We start from the raw sequence: 22,009 nt of genomic DNA, 5'->3' as shown, positions 1-22,009 counted from the left end.
TAAAATCTTTTTAATAGGTAAACTCTTTATGCAAAACAGTTTGTTTTTCCTTCACCTCTGCCAAAGAAAAGTATTGAAAAAACAGCTGGTTTTGATTTTCCCTTTCCCTGTCAGGCATAGGCAAGAAACAAGGGGAAAGCAGAGAGCTGAATTCTCACAACTCAAATGTGTCTCTGAATGCAGCTGTCTTTCTCTGTGGCTGATGTTCAACCTATTCCAGCCATTCTGGGCTAAAGTACTATCACAAGAACTTATTGTAGCCTTAGCAATGGCATGTCCCAGCAATGTTTTCTTCCAGATTTGTTTAGCCCTACAGAATTAAACAATTGAGTGGAAAGAGGTTCACTTTTCTGTTAACTGTGCTATGAATGCAGGCTAGTGGTGAATGCTTAGGCTGTCAAGCCAGAATTTTTTATTTTGTTTCCAGTCTTGGTCTAGTCCCTGGGGGAAAAATAACAGATCATCTTTGCTTTCCTCTTTACAAAATGGAGTTGATAATATTTCTTATGCCTTGGCTGCAAGGTACTGTATGGAGTTAGGAGAGACAGACAACTGATTAATTTGTGTTTTCTATTCTAGGCATAGGCATGGCTCAGAATGATGATTCTTCTGATGAGCTGGAATTCTCTGCATATGACCTGGAAAGACCAAAGCATTGCCTGATATCTAAAACAGATGACATTTTTGAACCACCCAGCGGCTTGTTACTCGATGAGGGTCAAGAAGACTGGGACTTGTTCAGTGAGATTGCAGCCTGCTACGAAAGCAAAACACATAAGAATACCAGTGCAGACAGCTATGACCTCCTCGAAGAGGAGGGTTCCTTCTGCTCCATTGGCTCAATACGCTCACTCAGCCCAGCCAGGGACCGGTGCTCATCAGAGCCCAGTGTCTGCCTTAGCTCCCAGCTTCCTACTCAGAGCCATGAGCCAGTGGCCCGCCAGTCTAGCTGTGATGCCACTATCATGCGCAGCCACACAGACTACATCCACAGGCTCAAGCAACTGCAAGTGGAGAGCCAGAAGTTGATTGATGAAGGCCTTAGCACTGGGGTTAATAAAGCCAAGCAGAATTTGTGGCAGTTGCCTCATAGCAGCTCTGCGGTGAAGAAGCTCAGCTTTCAGAATTCCAACAGGTCCAGCTTCTCTAGCCTGTCCTCCACCACTACATCTCCATCTGCATCCTCACTTAGCTCCCTAGACAGTGCTTTCTCGTACTGCTCAGAGTCATCAGCTGTTAGTCCCACAGATGTCTCCTCCCCGTCGTTCATGTTTGGCGCATCTGCCAGGCTTCATGCCATGTCTCCCAAGATTCCCAAGAAGTCTCTGAAAGAGTGGCGCAAGTCCTTCACCTCTCCTCTGCCTTTACATCCTTGTGACCTGGACAGTTTCCATGAGTATGAACCCAAGGCTGTAGAGAGCAGACATTGTTCTGGGGAGAGGAAAAGTTTTCCTTCTGTCAGCAGAGTTGCAGCAGGAAGCCTACTAACCAACAATGACTGGGAAAAAGAGGAGAGAGAGCTGGGTTTTGTAGGGGTGCCTGGTCCAAAGCTCCAAAGCCTGGATTATGCCAACGAGCCAGAACAAAATCCTGAGCCTTCACCAGCCAGCAAGAAATTCCTGCAGATCAACCAGCAGCAGCACAGAGAGAAGGTAGTGAAGCACATTGAAATCAGAAGTGTTGATGCCTGCCCTCCAAGCCAGGAAAGCCTGAAGCGCACCAAGATAACTTTCTACATGGCCCCAAATAAAGAATATTCTTGGGGATCACCAGTAGAAGAGGAGAGGTCCTTGGCAAACACCAGCAGCAGTGACTCACCCAGCTGCCACAGTAAGCAAAGCACATCTAAGAGCTTGCAGGCTGTGAGAGTCCATATCCCCCAGACGGTGTTTTATGGGCAGAATACCCCCCTTGTCCTGCAGACTGCCTCCAAGCAGCACCACTATGAACCAACGATCCTGTCTTCACAGGCAAAGCACAAAGAGAGCCTCCAAAGTGCCTCCATTCCTAAGAAGCAAGAGAGCAAGCCAGTGGAGGTGGCACAGGCGCCAACCCAGAGCAAGGGTTTCAACACATTCAGCCACACCATCCGTATCATCCTCCCTGCCTCCATTCAAAACACCGTCAGGGAGTATTTCAAACACGATGAAACCAAGACCTGTCCCATGGCTGAGGCAGAAGCAGTGGAGAATGAACTTCTTCGGAGCAGGATGGAGTGGCACAGGAGCCAGCCGGAAATGGAGGAATGTGATGCAGTGGCATTTGCAGAAGAGACGTTTGTCTAGGGAGGTGGCTGTGGAAGAACTGAATTATTTTTTTGTGTATGTGCAGCAGAAAATATTCTGTAAGATATAATCAAGGTGTGAAGAATCTAGCAGGCTGTACTGAGCAGTAAGTGTAAAGTGGCACTAATGTGTATGTAATGTTGGGGTTTACAATTCATTTTGGTTGGGTTGTGAGTGGTGTTCTTTTTTTAATTCTTTTTCTACTTGAGCTGCTTCATCAGGTGTCAAGTGTTCTGAATGCCACCTGACTGTCCCTGAATTTGCTGACCTATACAATCTGACTTCATTTCTTTTTGAAGAAGAAAAGGAGAAACTCTGCTTCATTTTCTTCAGTTACTGATATGTACAGATGACTGAAGAACTGGGGAAGCAAATACTCCATCAGAATTAGTTAAAAAAAAAAAATTAAGCTTGCATGAAATTCTCCACTATTCCCTCTTCATCATCACCATTCATCCAAAAGAAGATTCTTCACCTCCACCCTAGAAATCTCTACTACTTCTCTCTGCTTGTCTTCCTTTTGTCCCCCAGGGATAGTACTCTGTGTTCATTACTACTTGATGTTGGACTCCAGAAAGACCAAATGGAGCCCAAAGCCTGGCTTTCACTGACAGAGAAGGTATATGTAACAACTTAACCCAAGGTTCTTTCATTTTTTTTCCAATTAATTGTCCATTGATTCTTGTTATTTGACAAAGCCACCCTTACTCTGAAGGACTCTAGCTCTGTCGCTTCAAAAGAGTTACGAATATTTCACTTCTGTGGCATCCTCTGGGAACAGCTGGTCCTTCTGCTCTGAGCAAGAGGTGACATTTTTTCCATAAATGAGGGGTGACAGTTCAGAATGCTGTTTCTGGAGGCAGCGTGGATGGGGATCATTATCAAATTCCTAGTTATGCTGAAAGGGGCTGAAGCAGTAGTTGGTTTTAGCATGAAGTCACAGTGTTGTGGAAGTAGTCAGGAAAGCTGTGAAGTGGGTGCTGCAACGGAAGTCCCATTGGGCCAGGAAGCTGTCAGGCAGTCTAATAAGCTGAGACTGTTCAAGTATTAACAGCACTGGTAAAGCTGTGTCATAGAAATGCGTTTCCACTCACCAAAGTACTCTGCCCAGTATACTGTAGCAGAGTTAAATGTGGAGAAGTGTCAGGCAAGTAGGTGGTAGAAGGCTGCTTGTATTGTACTACATAAGAAATGCAGCTGGTGGGCTCCTAGACCATCAGCATGATGCCACTCAGGACAATGCTCAGAGTCACTTTGGCCATGATGGGACTTAGAGGATTGTGGTGCTGCTGGCTGAGCTGTAAAATAAGCCTCTGCTTATTTTACCACAGAACCACAGTACCACAGAAGTTAGGAATTAAGAAAATGATGTGAGAAATCTCAAATTAAAAGGTTCAGGATATGTCATTCTTTCAGGGAGACAGCCCTTTTCCTCAAGTAACAGTGAAGCAGTAAGAGACAAGAGAAACAGATGAATCTTAATGATCAAGTGGTAATCCTTCTGAAGTACCCTTTGCAAGTTGCTGAGTGTGTGCTGTCACCATACTTGAGGGCTGCTTGACACCCACTGTTATTCAGCCCTTGTACAGAGGGAAAAGCCACAACTATAAATGAACAAGTAAGAATTTCGCAGCTGCTGGTCCCTATCTGGGCCAGGGCCCTAGTCCAGCACTCTGAATTCACACTGTGTGATTTCAGTGGGGATGGAGGGAAGCTGAGAGACCACAGCACAAGGTTTACAGAAAATGTTTCCTCATGTGCAAAATGTTCACCTCCCAGCTGTATTCTCTGTCCTGCCTCACTGTGGTGCCCCTGTATGATGAACGGTGTATATAGTTGTAAAGCAAACCACCTGCTACCACTTTGCTCACACAAACACTAAAGAGGTGCAGTTTCAGGTCTTTTTGTCTTTTTTTTCTCCAGACCTACGGTTGTAACTATTTCAATAAAAGAGACACGGGTTTGTTGGCAAGGTAGTGATTGCTCCTACTTTCCCTCCTTTCTGTGCTTGTGTAGTGATGCTTGCAAAAGACCGAACCATGTTGTGCCACACATGATTCCCACCCAAGACATGCAAGGCTGGCCTGTGCTGGCAAGGAACCCTCTGCCATCTCTCTTGCTTGGCTGTAGCCATCAGTATTTGAGATTCTCTCTAAGGAAAATGGGCCCAAACAGCACCAAGGAGAAGGCAGGAGGTAACATTACTGCTGTTTTAATGAAGTGCAAAACCCTCCCTCAAAATAGCCCAGTAAAGGTTCAAGCTAAAGTACCCGAAGAACTACACTGAGCTTTAAATGAATGTGAATAGCTCCAGGTCAGAGGGGGCACAGTGAGCCTAAGACTGAGCACAGCACCCTGCCCTGTTTCCCCTCCTCACCAAGCAGGGTTTTTCTCCATTGCTGAAAATGCTGTTTGAAATTAACAGCTTCCTGAAGTAATACTACAGTGCAGCAGGAGGTTCACAGAGTTGCAGAATATCCCGAGTTGGAAGAGACCCAGAAAGATTCAGTAGAGCACAGCAAGAGAGTTGCTCTGCTACATACAAAACACTGACTCAGAATCATGCCATCTACAAACTATTTAGGGCCGGGTCATTGAGGACCACTGGGTCCAACTCTTGACCCCACACAGGACTATGTGAAAATCAAACCCCTTGTATGGGAGCTTTGTCCAAACACTTCTTGAACTTCCACAGGCTTAGAGTCATGACCACTGCCTTGTGGAGCCTGATCCAGTGTCCAAATTGCCCAAGGCAGGAGTTCCATTTCAGTGCCCCAGGTTGTAGGCTTCTGCAGAAGATCCTGGTGATGCCCCCTGCCTGGAAAGATGGAAGTTTCTGTCCCTGGTGTCAAGGTCTGCGTATGACAAGCAAACCAAATCTGAACGGGTTTTCCAGGAAATGCTGTCGAATAAGTAGGCTCAATCCATGTCTTTTCAGGAAGGTGAAACCACACTAAATATCACAAGGGAGTTATCTGTACTTGGAAGGGAGATTAATCTGTATTCTAAACAGGCTGACAGATTGTGAACAGGCTCAGTGGCCAGGCTCATTTTGGTTCAGACAAGGAGGGTCTGAACCAAATGCCAAGTAAGAGCTCTCAAGTTGCTTCACCTAGAAGAATTATGAGCATGTTAAAAAAGAGATTCATTTATAGAAACATGGGGAGGGGCAAAACAAATTTTCCTCATCTCAGGCTGCCTAATATGGGCACATGTCTCTGGCTGGTTTCTCTAACCTAGTGCTTTATCAATAATTTTCCTTTGTTAAAAACAATAACTAAATATTACAAAATTTTTGAGAAAAGATGAGCCAAACCACTGACCCCTGTGGGAGCACACAGCTGCGCTGCAAAGGCAGCCCTGCAGTAGCAAACAGTTCTATGCTGCACACACAGTATCCTAGGAAGTTTGCATTAGAGCTTTGGGAAAGCTACATATTAAATAGTTACTGTGGTACCAAGACAATGTGCATCATGGTCAGAAAGACTTTTGCCCAAGCTCCTGCTCCTACGGTTTACTGCACCGTTTATTTTTTTTTTTTTTTTTAGCCTTGTGCTACAAGGGCTTCAGTTATGTATCAGGAAAATGGTTACCTGTCTGATAAGTACAGTTTATTTCAAGTGGATGTTTTGGTAGCCATCTCTGTTCTCATGTTCAACATTTTCTTCTTTAAAATGTTGGTTTTTTTCAGATTATATGCAGTAGCTGAGAGTCAGACATGCTGCTTTAACTGTAGCTCTCATTTTCCATGAGCCCAGGCAATCCTGCAGGACTAAGACTTTAGCTTTGTGGAGACCAAGATGCTCCCTACACTTCTGCAATTAATCCTACACCTGCTAAGTTAGCAGAAGTTTTCCCCTTACTTGCAGGCCAACAAAATACACATAACAAATTAGTCACAGAATTCCTAGGGATAGAAGATCCAGAAAGCCTGTGAGAAAAATTTCAGAGCACCAAGTTTGCTCAGAACAAATGATACCAAATACACAGACGTAGTTTTGACCCAGAAAAGTGATATTTTCCTTTACTGCATAGCCCTCAGGCATGGACACATGTATTTCCCCTACCTTTCTGCCCATTTTCAGATTTAAAAAAAAAAAGGGGGTGGGGATTTAGTCCAAGTTGTCTTGACACATACCCGAACTCTGGGCCCTGCTGGACACAGTCACTCAGGCAGCCATGTACTGCTGTTACTATCTGGGAAGCAAGGAGCATTCTTGTTCCTGTTTCCACTATAGATCAAGGCCAAGAAAGACCAGCTCATTTGCCTTGAGGAGACAATGACTCATGCACTTCAGCATCTTCTCATTTGTGCTTGGCACATATAACTTTGTTCTCTTATCCTCTAGGCTGACAGAAACTGTGATGGAAGTGCCCAGGGGCATCTTAATTCTGTTTCTGACATACCTGCAGTCAGGAAAGTCAGGTCTCCATCTGCTACTCTGTGGCACCTTTAAGGGTCAGACTTGCCAGAGATTTTGCTACCTAAATTTCAAAGCAAGCAGCTCACACTGGAAAGATTTCCTTCAAAGAGCAACCGCACTGAAGAGGAATGCAACAGCCACTACTCAGCCCTTTCAAACCAGCGCTACAGCCACACTCATCATCTGAGCAGCATGTGACTTCACGCTGGTTGTAAAAAAAAAATGGCATATTTCAGCAGCAACCTGAAGTCCAGCAGCAGGCTCACAAACTGGAAGAAGCCGATGAGTAGAACTGCAAAACCCCAGACACTCTGCTTTTCAAAGGGGTAGTGGAAGCATCAGGAGTGGGAACATATGAAGTGGTACTGATGCTGGTGGTTTCACTGCTTTCACTGAATCTCTTTTGCAGCCTATGGTAAATCACAAAAGAAAATGTGCAGCACCAGAATTTTTTCCTAGTGCACATCCCTCTCTTAGTTTCCTGGCATTCAATTTTGTATTGATTTTTGCACGATGGACCAGAAAAGAAGTTGAAGTGTGAGGCAGGGGATTTACAGGATGTCACTCTCTACCTGTGAGCAACACACTGACTCTCAACCACAGTGAGATGAGCAGACCTCATGCCAGAATTACTCCTGCCTGAAGGAAAAGTACGGAGGTAGCACTGAAATTATCAGACATGGATAGCTGCTCTGAGATGTCTGAGATAGAGCCAGTCACCAGTCAGACACAGAGACCGAGAAAGGAAGAACAGAAATATGATGAAGTCAACGATATTCAGGTTCAAGTCGCATCCTCTTCCCTCCCACCCGCTCTGGGTTTCGTGAATTGCTGGTGTACCACGAGCTCCACCTGGCGTCTGAGCGGAGCCCTCCGCCGTTACCATCCCTCGGCCCCTAGCGTTCAGACGCAGTCTGACAGTCAGACACATCGCGCAGTGCTGGTATTTAACGGCGCAGACTAAATAGCTGTGGGACAGGCAAAGACTATGTTCTCATTTCTCTGAACTTTTCCAGGCGGATCCTGGCTTGTGAATCCAGCACAAATACAGCACAAGGCCGGAGGGTAATGCGGGAAATCTCCAGAAGGAGGCAGAGTCATGAGGATGTCCCACACAAAGTCATTTAACGTACCTGCAGAGGCCTTGACCTTTAGAGGATGTTTTCCACTCTGCACCAGGATCCTTAAGCTTAGATTCTGCAGTTCTTTCAAATCTAAAGGAGGATTTGTATAGCCAAATGTGCCTGTCCTCCCCATTTGGCCTAATGAGAAATATTACCCCACTCTACAAAAGTCACTTTTCACCTATCTAATCGTAATGCTATAATGTGATGAAAAGTACAGCAATAATAGCAGGGTGGCAAAGACTCTGGCTGCAACAAATGAGGACAAGCCCAAATGCAGCAGCTATAGACACAGAAACAAAGGAAGAAAATCTGCTTACCCTTGAAGGCCTCAGGTACACAGGAATCTCCAGCAAGATCCCCTTGCCTCCACTGCCAACCCTTAAATGAGGTGTGGGAAGGGGTGGATCCTTGCTCCACCCCTTCAGGTCATTCAGGTACACTGCATGCACCTGAGCTCCCCTGGGCTGGCCCTGCCTTCCCACCAGGTGCTCCATCACTACTTCAAGCCGTGACTCAGCATTTCCACTACTTTTGGTTACACATCATGGATTCTCTATAGCATTCAGATGGCAACTTTGACATATTTGCTCAAACAGGAGGGGAAAAAAAACAGTCACATGAACTGGGACAGTAGGTTACTACATCTAAATTCCCCTTAGATCAATTCTACTGCAACCAGAGTGCTGTTACAAGGAAAGCACATTTCATAGATCTAAAAGCCTGATTATTAGAATTTTATTTTGTGCACACTGTAGTACAGTAATGAGAAAATAGAACATTTGGAGAAATTAGCAGATTGTAGCACATAACAATTCAGTGATGTGCATTCAAATGTTACTACTAAGCAGACTAAGCTTGTCAAGTCATCAAGTCAAGCAGCGCAGTCTTGAATTTGGAACATCTATCTCTTCTCAAGCTTCCCAAACTGGGAAAAATTTGCTCTGCAGTTAAGTAACTAAACATCACAAAATTCCCAGTAGCTACATACAATAGTGGAATCCTTAAATTTAGAAGGAGATGATGAGTTACACACAGCACAGATGTTTATTCCACCCACACTGAGAAATGTAAAGCCATATGTTTCCATCCAGTTGTGTTCATGAGAGCATTTGAGCACTTTCTTATTTAAAACTTGTGTTGAAAATCCTAGCATTAAGCTTTGTTTAAATAAGAGATTTGCTGAACAGTCATATATACTAAATCAGACTTCTATTGTCTACTGTAAACCAGCTGCAAAGTACTGGTGTTAACCTAAAGGAAAATGTCCTTCCACACCTGAAGAAGCAGGTTGTGCAGGAGTTGTTTCCAGTTACTGTTTGCTTTGCTTTCCAACCTCCAGCTGCCTCCTAATGTCTGATACTTCCACGGGGACCTGCACCGTCAGACCATCCATCAACTTCTTAATGTGCACCTGGCATCCAAGGCGAGATCTGAGAAGAAAATATTAAGTGAGGTTCGTTTGTTTCCACAGTAAATGAAGAAACTCCCAGCTCACATTGGAATAGTTGGTCCAGGCTGGGTTTCACAGAAGTTCCTGTTAGAGGTAAAAGACCTGACAGAAAACAGCTCTAGAGGCACAACTGCAATAGAGAATAAAACTGTCCCTTTGGAAATGGGTGCCAAGCAGGTGCTGCGAATCTGTCTCAGCGGTTTGAGTAGCTATTGCTGTCAGCAGGTATACTTACGTCTCAGTGAGTCCATATGCCAAGTCCAGCATGTCCATCTCTTCATCCGAGATGGCATCCAGCTTTTGAAAGGCATCCTTCTCAAAGATGAGGTGACAGGTGGAGCAGGCCAATGTCCCTTCACATGCACCTGGTAGAGAAGTGAGGGAGTAGCAGCAGATCAGAAAAAAAACATGGGGGTAAAGGGAGATGATCTTTAGAAACAGTGGGAGAAAAGGTCCTTTAACAGATCTAGAGCACATCAAAAGAGACACCAGAAGACACAATAGATGAAGATAGACTTTAGCTTGCCTTTGCTCTGGGACAATCATGGTTTTCAAATTCATGCTTTAACTCCAACCAACCAACCACAGTGCCACTGGAATCCCAGCGGCAGCAGGATGGCTCAGTGTGGTAAGCCAGCCCAGCAAGCAGCTGTTGGGAAAGCGAAACTTGCCAGCATGCGGATGTACACTGAGACCCCAGGTTTAAGCAATTCAAGGAAAGCTGGCTGCATAGCTATGTGCTGATGATTGAATTAGCAAGAGAGGTGTATGCATGCTCCCTATGCTTCATGGCCTCATCAGAACACAGTACTGTGTGTGCAGCTGTACTATTCTCAAGTACCCACTGGCCACAGCACAGACACATAACTCCCTAGAGTACATACCCATCTGCAACACCTACCAAATCCATCAATGGCCAAGTTTTGGTTGACTACCACTTCCAGCAAACTCTCCCCTTCTTTGGCTGTGGCTGTGAGTCGCTCTCCATCCCGATTTATAAAATGCACTGTCACTAGATCTGCAGTGCTGTAAAAAAAGTTTGCAAAAATCAGAGGAGCCCACCTTCTCCTGCATGTCCACTGCCAAAGCCTTTTGTCTGAATACCAGAGCCATGGCACTAGACAAGGAGAAGTGCATACAAACACCATTTCTGGAAAGATTACACTACACATGCTAGGAGACATTCAGGTTGCCAGTTCTCAGTGGGAATGCACAAATTAGAGCAGTTCAAATCTGAGCTGACCCAAAATAGTTCCCATTTTACCAAGCTTCTCTCAAAATAAATGTTCAGCTGTGAGTGAGTAGGTGCAGAGGCTCTGCACTGCCTCTGTTTGGGCTGGTGTGTTTGTAGGCAAGGAAAGCATTAGCGTGCCTTGGAGCCTGGGACATTAATCCCAAATGCAGTAATAACAACAAAAGTCCACAGGATCAGATATCAATAAGCAATAAGGGATGTTGTCATTCACATGCTGTTTCCCTGTCCCTTCCCAAGGGATTTACTTGTTGACCATTCCTTTTCTGCTCTTCTGTGAACTCAACCACAGGGAGCCTTCCTGTGATAAGACACACTTAGCCCAGTTTACAGAGCAACCACGCTGAGTAACCTCCTCTGTGCTGATGCGATCCTTACTTAGGAGAAATAACTGGTTGTACTGACGGCCTGCGGGATTTAATCTCGTAGTACTAAGTACAAGGCCATCAGCATCGCTTAGTGCTGACGTGTGGTACTGCATCTACAAACAAGAGGGAAACAGCATTCACTTTATCTCCTCCAGATCAGGGCAACTTCTGACCAACATCCACAGCACAGTTCAACTCACAAACTCAACCACCATGACGAACTGCATGTCCTAACCTAAGCAAGCAGTCTCAGCAAAACCCAGCATGTGACACTGGACTCAGAAGCCTGGCAGGACATAGATGACGTGGTCTTGTACAACCCTTAGCACCTGCAGCCACCATCTCAGCAGCTAAGCATTTGATCTACATTCCCCGTATCTCTGTCAGGAAGAACATTCCTGGAAGGCATGGCAGCTTGCAGTGGGGCTGCAATCCAATCTCCTAGGGAGGGTATTTTACTTCCTAGGGTGGCAGACATCATCAGTTCCCCACTCAGCATTTACAGCAGCAGAGACAAGAAACGTGAGAGAATCTGCAATTTGCAGAGCATCCCAGTGGTCATCTCACCTTCTGCGCAGCAGGAATGCCCAGCTACCTAACCTGCTTTGCCTACCATCCCCATTCCTCAAAGGCTTGTAATGGGACCTCAGTGGCGCGTGAACTCATGTGTCACGGTGCTATATTCATGCCCAGAATCCAGGCCACTAGCTGTAGCCTCCATGGCTCCAGAAGCCTCCAGAAACAGGGGAGCAACACCTCTCACAGATCAGCTCCCTGAACCATCTTCATCCTATCAGCATCTGCTTAGCCTCATTCACCACTCCCTTACAGGTCATGCTTTGCACCAGCTCCCTTCTGCAGGGAGCAAGGTAGAGGTCAGAGCATTTCCCTTCTGAAAAGATCCCTCCTAATGCAGCAATGTATGGTTGAGGATTTTACTCACCTTGACTCCCCAGGAGCACCCTGGAGCTTGCATGTGGAGCTGAAGGCTCTTCTTAACCCCTGCTTTGATTGTATGCAACTCTGCTCTGTCACCTCCCAGAAATAAACAAAGCGAGTTTTACTCACTTTCAGTCCGCTCAACAAGGGTCGCATGCGCCCCGCGATGCCTTGAGCTATCATGCTACTTAAGTCTTGCTTCGTGTCTCCTGGGATGTCTTTTGTTGCAAGGCAAGCTAGAGTAAGAGTTATAAATACGGTTGAGAGGGAGAAAAAAAAAAAAAAGAGAGAGAAAAAAAAGTTAGGACAGCCTCCCTGAGGAGGGAGGGAGGGACAGAAGGATTGTGCTTGAATCTTGCTGCTCTCCAGCCCACTTGTGGTTGTATCAGGGCACGGGTATTGAGCGAAGTATTGTAATGAGCATCATTTCCTCATACCAGTCCCCCAAGGAAGACTCATCTTGTTTTGCCTTCCAGACTTCCCTTTTAGGAACTAGCCCTAAATCCAGATTTTAGGAGCAGTGCTCAGTGCAATGTCTAACCACATAAGGGGGCAGGGAGAGGGTCACAAGCTGAGGGTTGGAAGAGCAGACTGATGGGAACAGTGAAGGCCTGGATGATGGTGCCTTGTGAAGACAAGTCGGGGGGCATCAGTTCTTATACAGACCGGGTGAGAGGTAGGCTTAGGGGATCTGCCCTTGGCACGGACACCATCTGACCACATTGTTGCCTTCCCCAATCCTTCAGGCTCCCAGCTGAAGAATGTGAATATTCATTCACATACTTCACAAGACAGACACAAGAGGCGGCCACAGTTGTTAAAATCTCTGTTGAAAAGTGCCATAAAGGCACAGATAACATACTTCACACTAACTGATATTTCATGCTAGTGAAACTTCTGGAGAAGAAACCTTTAGTTTGCTTCCAGAAACACTGACATTACTTTAGTGTACCCTCTGCTCCAGGGTAAACCACTTTGCTTGAGAAACAAAATGCTGCAGAGGGGACAGTTTCCGTTTCTGGGGTGTTTTTTTTTTTTTTTTTTTTTTTTCCCCACATGTTGAGCTTTAAAAATGCTTCCTTTCTTTATTGGCCAGCACCCTATGCTCAGTCCTGCCTTCACTTTTCAGGCACCATGAAGAGATGCAGCAGGCAACCCAGTGATCCAAACAAGCAAACCACAAAGCATCTTATCTCTCCAGCAAACCTTGAAACAAGAGATATACTAGATATATGTGCAGCAGTTTTCACAGCAAGGACATTCGTGTGTTTGCCTGGCACTGACCTCTCTCCTTGCCAGGAACTCAGAGCACAAGTGGCAGGTCAATGCCACCAGATGGGAGAGAGGAGAGCACAGAGGGGGAAGTCAGGTCTGAGATCATCACATCCAGTCCTGCAGGGAGGGAAGAAGCAGTTTTCTTGTGAAAACAGAAACAGCCATGCTAGGGTGTGATGGAACCACATCCTATACTGGGTTCTGATATCCTGTGCTAAGGTCTTTGAAACAGGGAGGAAAAAAACCTGTTGTTTTTTGTTGGTGTTGGGTTTTTTGGTGTTGGCTTTTTTTTCTTCCCCTTTCTCCTTTCTTCAATTCTGTCTAGCAGCATGCCTAGAAGTAAATTCAGCATTTCCAGAGCAAAACCTTGTTCGTTTAGTCCAGGACACAAATAGAAAGATGCTCAAATAACTACCCATCCCACAAAAAGAGAAAAGAGAGAAGGAGGTTAAAATCCCCACTTTAAAAGAGCCCCTCGAAATGTTGCTTTGGAGATCAACACACTATGGGAATGACAGGCATAGCTGAAGTGAACCTTTAACTCTGTTTTATAGAAATTTAGTGAAAGTCAAGTTTCCACCAGCAAACACGTGCACACTTACACACACACACACACACACACACACACAAGCACGTGCCTCATCCTGCTTGCCAGCAGGTCGGGCTGCCATCAATGCAGTGGCTGTGCTGACATGTCTAGTAACATCTTAGCACATGCTGGGAAGGAAGTGATTTCCTAGCCTGAAATACATCACCCAGTTTCTTCTGCACCACGCAAAGGACAATTTCCTTTCCTCCCAGTCTAGGGACCCTCACAAAAAAATTTCCGAAACATCTATGAGGTGCCATTATCCCCCTCATCCCTGACTGTTGCATAAGTAGTAAACAGATTGCTCAGAGGAACTGAGCAAACAGCTCAGTAAGTCATGACAGAGTTGAAGTCCAGCATTCGGTCTCAGTACAGAAGTGGCTCCATTACGTGGAAGTTTGTGAAAAGGCAGGTGGCTTGGCCACATGAAGGCAGAGCAAGAAGTCTGAACTGATTTCCATGAAATGGGCCACCAGACTCAGCCACAACTCTGTTATACCTTGGAAGAAATGCATCATCCTCTGTGCTGTGTTCTACCTCTTAAAAAAGAAAACAAAACAAAACGGAGAGCAAGATTCCTAGCTGGCCCCTGAGGAGTGTGAAGGAGGGATAAATAAAATGGATACCTGAGCCCGAAGTGCTCTTGTCAGAGTTCTGCAGAGCTGCTCTAGATTAGTCCCTGCCAAGAGGCAGCCAGACACGACAAGCCTGCGCTGCCTCCACAGGTGAAGTCTCAGGGACTGTAGAGCAGCAGGTACACATCTAGGAAAAGTGAAGGTTACCAGAACACCTATCACCTCACAGATGCTCCTGTAAGAAAGTAGATATAGGCTGTTTATGCAGACAGAACTAAGCCCATTGAACAAAACTGAAATTCCCCCATCATCACCATAAGAATTCGTCAGCCATCCTTTCCTGTCCCAGAACAAGCTGTTAATATAAGCAAACAGGTCAAACCATGCTTGTTCGTCTTTTTCCAAGCCCACAGGACCAGGTAAAGAGGACTGCCCCAAAACTGATGTGCTTACATCAAGTGAGCTCACGTCTCTCAACACACTGACTAGTAGATGCTGGAGGATTAGGAGGAAGGCTTTAAACATGCCTCAATCCCTTTATCTGTCAAAAAAGACTACAATTTTCTTGCTCAGGCCTTTCTCTAAATGTTCAGTGAACTCCTTAGAACTGCTGAGAACAAAGAGATCAAGGGACAAATTTTCACCACTGGAAGTAAGAGGGCAATAATGCTATCAGAGATGAGCTAATACTGCAACGGAGAAGCAAAATGAATTCATAACAGAGCTCCTTGACAACAGCCACCTCTGGCAGTGCAGCTGCTGCTGGACAGGGTGAAGGCCGCTACAAGTTACAGTGCTCCTGGCAAGGCCTTTATTTGCAGCTACAGTTGCTTCTCCTTTAGTCAATCAAGGATACTTCAGAGATGAATGGGAGGGCACTATGGCTGCATGTGGAGTACAGACAAGCTTCCCTGTAACCTCCCAAGTCAAGAGCAGGATATTCCACATTCCCTTGACCCTTCAGTCACTCTTGATCGAAGAGCAACCCTGGCAAATCTCTGAGTACCAACAAGTTTTGATGAGATCTCTGCCTTATTTTACAGTGCAGCAAGCAGGAGCCAGAGGTTATGCAAAGACCCTCTTAACAACCACGTGGAAAGCAGACATAAAGTAAGATCAAGCAGTTCATCAGCAGAAAGTTGGCAGTGGCCATCCTCCTCCATCACTGGGCCCTGTCCTGCAACCTCAGGAAACACAAACAGAAAGAAAGCCAGGGCAAAGTAGCTGCAAAACAAATGAGGCTGAAATTGCTGGTGCAGGGCCAGACTCAGACAGCGCCAGCAGCAAGTCTGAGACATGCAGCAATGCCAAGGCTGGCTACCCTCTTACGAGCTCACCTGTTGCTAGATTCCTCATGGGCACAGCCACACATAGCAGGTACTCACCATTAGCAAACTCCTGCAGCAGTTTTTCCTCCTTCTCCTGCCCAGGAAGTTTGCAAGTTAAAGGCGATACAAATTTACACTCAGGCTGACCTCCTAGGGACCACGTGTCAGACCTCCAACTTTGAAGCATGTTGCTAGACTCAAAGCAAACTTTAAGCAATCATCCAGACACCATCTGCTGAATTTCTCTATACTTTATTGGCACTGTAGGAAGAACAGGGTACGGATTTTAACAACTCCTCCAAACAGGAAAAAAAATGCCTTAATATCAAGGGTCTCTTTGCAGATAACCACATGGATCCATGAATTGCTCCATAACCCTAAGAAAAGGTGTTTTATTATAATCCAGTAAAAAGGCCGGTCAAAAAAAAATAATTTACAGAAAAAAAAAAAAAGAGAGAGAGAGAAAGACAAATCAAGCCAGGCAAACATTTGATAAGGTATTTCTTCCCCCCTCCCTCCACCCCCATGAGGAGTAGTTATCCATTTAAACTGGGACATGAAGAGGAAGAAAACCAATTCTAAAAAATAAAAATTAAAAAACATGCCTACAAATCTCACTGTAATACTGAAAGCTTCTTACATTAGTTTTCTTGCAAAATATCATTTCTTTACAATACAGTATACATTTCCAAGGGAAGGGGACCATAAACACATCCTCCATCCCATAACTAATATTTTCTAATTGTGCATAGCTAGAAGTATTGAAATCAAATATCATTAGATACCGCTGGAATATAATACTGCTTAAGAAGAAGGCATAGCTGAAACAACTACAAAGAGTTAGGTCAGGTCACTGGCACAGGCCGTTCTATTCCTATATTGGACCATTTGGAACTAGAACGATTTAAGAAAAGAAAAAAACAAACCCTATAAACAGAAGATATGCCAGCATCGTAACACATGAGTTCAGCAATGTTGTGTGACACATAAAAGCAGAGAGGTTTACTATTTTATTATTTGAACATAGATTTCAGGCACTATATATCAGACTGTTAGGAAACTGATTCAATGTAGTAAGGGCTTTATTTCCCTGCAAATGCCCCAGTAGTTGCCACGGACAGAGCAGAAGTGCTGAGAACCAGCTTTAAAGCACCAGAAGACAAGTGTAATGGCTGTCTGCTCCACCAGTAACGAGACTCACATAGTGTCAGTGCCAATAACCCTTCAGTACAGAAATATGCAAATCAGTTCTGACAAGTTTAACTGCAATCTTTCAATTGTGACTTTCAAAGCACTGGAGCATATGTTTTTGGTCAGCCAAAAGCTTCCTGCGTTTCCTGCCCAAAAGCACATTCTATCCAGGAGAGTAAAGGGGGCTCCCACATGACTAATCTGGATGTTCAGAAGTAACACAGACAACTAAACTTCTAATCATGGTTTGTTTGACTGGTGTTTGCATGGATTTCCACACAGACTTGTACTGCTTCCAAAAAAATACAACACTGGTAAGGTTATTTCTAGCAGCCCAAGAAATTGTTGAGGAAATACTGCAGTTTGTTAACACTGATGTGAGCATTTCTTTTTGGCACACTCTTCCTTTGCTTCTATAATCAAACAAGGAGCTGAAAACATTTCAGCATTCCGATGTGAATCACCATGAGCAGTGATACCATACAGACAAAGGGAGCATCCACAAAATTGAGAAAGTTACAAGATTTAGAAACACATTAGACAAGAAAATAAATCATAAGCAAGCCCAAAGACTTCCTATAGGAACAAGCAATTCCAAGGAGGGCAAAGCAAATGAGAACACCATTGTAGATGGAACGCATTTTTAAAAGGCCTCTTCTAAAGGTCTACTTTTCCTTCTATGAAGGATCAAGGCAAAATCCAATTCAACCCTGAGCATACATGGCTGCTTTTTCCCCAGAAATGACAAGAAGGATTCTGGGTAGCTGCAGCATGAGTAGGAACGGATAAGAAGTGATTACAACAACTGACACAGGATGAGCCTCTCCACAGCCACTAGTGTCCTGCTTCTAACAGACAGAACTCTCTGAACTAAAAACTATCAAGGGGCAAAGCATCCTTCTGGAGAAAAACAAACAAACAAAAACATTTGAGCCAGGAATCTGGCAAAATGCTAGCAAAGATTAAGGCAACAATTGGACAAATCTCGTGACCTTCTCCCCTCAAATGCTGCTGGAAGCCAGGAAGGCACAGCTGCAGTTTTGTTTCTGCACAACCCAGATACAAAATAGTTTTGGTCCTCAGCTGTTAATCACTTTTTATGATTGTATCTATTTTAAACGAAGATATCTGAGCTACAGTAGATCTATACACAGTCATAAGGCACCAATGACTACGTGCTAAAAAGGCCTCATGGAAAAAACTGAAATCACCCCACCTGACTAGAAATGTACTGGTTCAGCAAAAGAGATACAGTTACAGGAATTTTTAGTTGTTTACATTTCTGCTTACCCCTTTTCATTTTCAGTGGTGATCTCAAGATGAAAGGCAGTGTTCTCTAGCCATCTCTGCCTCACTGGTTACATTCAAGTCAGACAAAATGACAGTGAACAAAGCCATTTACCCAGAGGAAAACTTATTCTGGAAAGCCTGGAAGTCAAGGCTCCAATATATCCCAAATCAGTGAAAATATTTCAAAGGCCTCCTTGTGGCAGGAATGCCACAGATTCTGTTTGGTCTGCTTACGCTTAAAGGACAAAAGCTTTGGTCTTTTAGAAAGAAAGTCCACGTTCTACCTCCAACCCTTCTTCCCAAACTCCAGGTTCTCCTTCTCAACTACTTGATTTAGACCCTTAATGTCAGAAATTTATACCCTGGCCTCGAAGCTTAATATTGAAGCTTGTGCAAGTTAGTAGGAAGGCACAATGTCAAACTGTTAGCACTTTATATAGTTCAGTGAAAGTATCTGCTGGCCTCCCTGCCCAATGGGAGAGGACAGCTACACAGCCATTTCAGTAAGCAAAACAAAACTAAATGCAGTAAGACTTTACCCAAAGTCAAAGAATTTCAGATTTGCCCTAATATAAGTTTGCTTTCCCAAGCCACCCCAGGAATATGAGAATGTCGTTCTTTCTTCTGTTGCTGAACTCCAGCATGTGCCCAAAACTCTATAAATAAGACCATGGTTGCTCTTCTGTAGTGGTTCCAGCGCAGCACGATTAGGAGTGAGTGATGGGAGAGGATGAGAAAGAAGGGAAAAGAGACTGCAGGGCAGCAAGTGCAGAGGAGAGTTTACATGGATTCAAACTCATCAATGCGCTGCTTGGTGTTGCCCTGCCGAATCTGACGGAGGGTCTTGTACTTGTCTCGGCCCAGTCGCATGTTCTCAGCATGGATCATATCATTGGCTGTCTTCTTGGTTTCATCCCGAGCATTTGCCAACTCTGAGGAAAGAGCCTAGTGAAGGAGACACAAACAGCAACCGGTTAGCCAAGCCAGAATCTCAAAGCTGGACAAGGAGGTGTCTTGTTAATCCTCCTATACAGGAAACAGATAAACTCAACTGTATACAGTCTTGGGCAACCTGCTCCAGCTGACCCTGCTTAAGCAATACAGTGAGACTAGATGATCTCAAGAGATCCTTTCCAACCTAAACAATTCTGTGGAAGTTGCAAATATTTTTCCCTCTACATTTGAAAGTAGAAAATTTCAGGCGCTTCCACCTTACTTATCTTGGTCTACCACAGAAAGAAAGACTGTTATCAATTTACTTCAGAGGAAGAAGGAGAAAGTCCAGTGGAGAAATACCTAAAGAATTCAAGATTGCCTTGCAGAAATTGAGCAATTACTAGCCTTCTACCACAGAAGAAATTCGCTGTGGATGACAGAGGACACCTCTGTCACTCTACCTGTACGTGACCAGCACAGCATGATGCAAAACAAGCCAAGTCTGCTCCAAGCCATGCAGCCAGCAGACATTTAAAAAAAAAATAACAACAAAAAACCACAAGCTACCACCACTTTCTAAGCATCAATACCAGAAGAGTAGAATTCCTTACGAGAAGGAGGTGCAATATTGCTACCCCCATGCTGAGCCTTAGAAGGCTACTGTCAGGGTTTTGCAGTGCAATCCATTCAGACAAGACAGTCACAGCCAATTGCAGAGTAAGAATTCAACCAGGTCCTCCAATTCATTTCAGCTGGACTCTGAACAGCTGTCAGGTGGCTGGCAAGACTCACGCAAGCACACTGTAACTCACAGATGCTGCTTCTTGGCATTGCTTGAAAAGACTTTGCTATTTCCAATGAAATAGAAATGAACTGCCAGGAGACAAGTTCTGCCCTTTCCCTAATGGTAAGCAGCAATCTGATAAAGTCAGGATCACCTTCCCTCACTCACCATCCACTGCTCTCTTTGTTTTTTTTCCTTCCTTTTAAAGGAATACCCGTAAAACCTCACAGTGACAATAATGGCAAAAAGAATAGAAACAACGTCCAGGCACATACACTCTCTGCTGCCAACTTCTTACCTTCAAGTGTTTCTGCACTCGTTCATTTTTCTCTGCTTCAGTGGTACGCTGCTCCTCGCTGCGGTCCTTGATTGTGGCCTCTGATCGAAGCTCAGCACTGGCTTCTGCTGCATTTTCATCCTGCTCATCATCATGCTCATTCTCAGAGTGCATTGGCTCAGTGACGTGAGGAGTGCTCATGGCAGTCTTCAACTCCTCTTTGGTCTTTTCTAGGTCCTCCTGCACCATTTGTGCCTGCAGTAAGACATACCATCGTTAATGAATGCAACCCAAGTGTGAGAAACTTCTTGCAGAAGTGCACAAAAACACTTCTTATAGCTTTACATCTCTTGCATACTGAAGTGATATGTTCCAAAGCTACTCAACCACAATCACTCACAACATTTTCTGCTGGCTTACACATCAGAGATTTAAGGAATGGTTATAACTCATGGAAAATGACCTATAGGCCTAATTAGTCAAACTATTTCAAGCTAGAGTTAGAATGGGGCACTCATTCTACCAAAAAAATCAAAGCTGCATATTTGCAACAGCCTCAGCTTGCAGACACTCAGTCTAGTGTGGTATTCTAGTGCAGTAGTTTAGGTCACAAAACAAAATGAAGATTAACTCCTCAAAAATTACTGCTGCTAGTTCAGATTTTGCTTTACCTTCTTCTGCCACTCCTGGGCCTCACTCTCTTTCTTCTGCCTGGCCAATTCCAGCTGTGTGATCCTGGCTGTGAGTTCTGCCATTTCAGCAGCCTGTAAAGGAAAGACTTTCAGTGGGGACAAAACAGAAGTACTTGCTAAATGAAGCATTAGTCCAAGTTCTGAATAAAAACAGTATCTCTAATATCTTTTCTGTAAGGAGAAAGCCTATCTATATACTTCAGTCCCACTGATATCTACATGATGCAAGGGAAAAAAAGAAAAGGGTTTTGTTGAGGGTTTTTTCTCTTCCAAACAGAGCTACAGTACTCACATCTTTGAATCCAAGCCAAGGAAAGCAATTAGTGAGTTCTACATGCTGTTCTCAGCATCAAATACTATTGTAAGCAAAAATCACAACAATCTGAATCTACTGTACAAGTAGATACAAGCACGCATATTTAGATATTAATTCATCTTCTCAAGGATAAACATTTAAGAACTAAACAATGCTTCTTCACTATATTCATAGCCTAGTTTTGCTCTATGACCTTAGTTAGACCCCTACACTGCCACTATTTGCCTGACCAGATTTTCAGCTAACCCACTTACCAGCTGTTCCTGGGTCTTTTGTTGATCATGGGATGCTTTCAGCAGGGCCTCCTTTGCCTCTTCTGCTTCTCTACGTTCTTTAGCCAGTTTCTCTGCTTCCTCCTGAGCTCGTTTTCTCTCCTGTTCCAGCTCCATGGCTCTGCGGGTCTGTTCTTCCAGTTCTAATGGAACAGCAGAATACATTTGAAGAGAAATCAAGCAAAAAAAGGCAGTAGAAGAGGAAGATGACCTTATCCCTACCTCCTGGATGAGAGCTTTCCTTTAAGGAGAATGGAAAGATTCAAGCAACTATCCCCTTTCCTCTCCTTTACATTGCAAATAGAGCTGGAAGATGAAGAGCTAGACCTGTTACAAGTCCGCAGATTCCTTGCCTGATTTGTGGGAAGTACCCATGCCAAAATGACATCCTTAAAGACAGAAGAGCACGCCGCATTTTGACTGGGTAGTGCATAGTAGTGCTGGGCAAGCAACTAGACTGTAAAAGCCAGAGTACTGGCTGATGTGACCCTTGCTACGCTTTCCGTCTCTTTCCTCTACAGATGTGCTAAGATAAAGCTTCCAGCTGGCATGTGGACAACTGGAAGACACTCTGGCTGCCAGAGAGGCACCTAAGCTGCCACCCACCTCTTTAATACAAGCCATACTTCAGCATCTACA

The 22,009-nt window shown here is 44.5% G+C and overlaps 3 protein-coding genes across 7 annotated transcripts in view; 1 reads left to right on the top strand and 2 right to left on the bottom strand.

The window, feature by feature from the left end:
• LOC110403202 (rho GTPase-activating protein 20-like) overlaps positions 1-4,261 on the top strand; it is a 32,999-nt gene extending 28,738 nt beyond the window's left edge. For all 4 annotated transcript variants that reach the window (XM_021406202.1, XM_021406203.1, XM_021406204.1 and 1 more), the window contains one exon: positions 580-4,261. In XM_021406202.1, coding sequence (XP_021261877.1) covers positions 580-2,285 — 1,706 coding nt within the window. In that variant the 3' untranslated portion in view covers positions 2,286-4,261. The remainder of the gene's footprint in view (positions 1-579) is intronic.
• LOC110403103 (adrenodoxin-like) lies at positions 8,556-15,702 on the bottom strand. 2 transcript variants are annotated; one of them, XM_021405924.1, is made up of 5 exons: positions 13,130-15,702; positions 11,850-12,081; positions 10,188-10,312; positions 9,522-9,651; positions 8,556-9,266 (listed from the first exon to the last, which is right to left on the bottom strand). In XM_021405924.1, exons 2-5 carry the CDS (start codon positions 12,026-12,028, stop codon positions 9,146-9,148), a joined length of 555 nt encoding a protein of 184 aa, XP_021261599.1. In that variant the 5' UTR covers positions 12,029-12,081; positions 13,130-15,702; the 3' UTR covers positions 8,556-9,145. The 2 variants fall into 2 exon arrangements, with proteins under 2 accessions (XP_021261599.1, XP_021261600.1); XM_021405925.1 differs by lacking the exon at positions 13,130-15,702 and having other exon boundaries at positions 11,850-12,852.
• The window catches only part of MSN (moesin), a 43,004-nt gene continuing 36,843 nt past the window's right edge, over positions 15,849-22,009 (bottom strand). The window contains exons 10-13 of the mRNA XM_021405923.1: positions 21,353-21,513; positions 20,762-20,854; positions 20,112-20,345; positions 15,849-19,038 (exon numbers count right to left, since the gene is read on the bottom strand). Coding sequence (XP_021261598.1) covers positions 18,874-19,038; positions 20,112-20,345; positions 20,762-20,854; positions 21,353-21,513 — 653 coding nt within the window. The 3' untranslated portion in view covers positions 15,849-18,873. The remainder of the gene's footprint in view (positions 19,039-20,111; positions 20,346-20,761; positions 20,855-21,352; positions 21,514-22,009) is intronic.

Source organism: Numida meleagris, chromosome 8, assembly GCF_002078875.1.
Source record: "Numida meleagris isolate 19003 breed g44 Domestic line chromosome 8, NumMel1.0, whole genome shotgun sequence".
Classification (NCBI taxonomy): domain Eukaryota; kingdom Metazoa; phylum Chordata; class Aves; order Galliformes; family Numididae; genus Numida; species Numida meleagris.
Note: the sequence above shows the minus strand (reverse complement) of the source record. Positions and strands in the feature narration are given on the sequence as shown.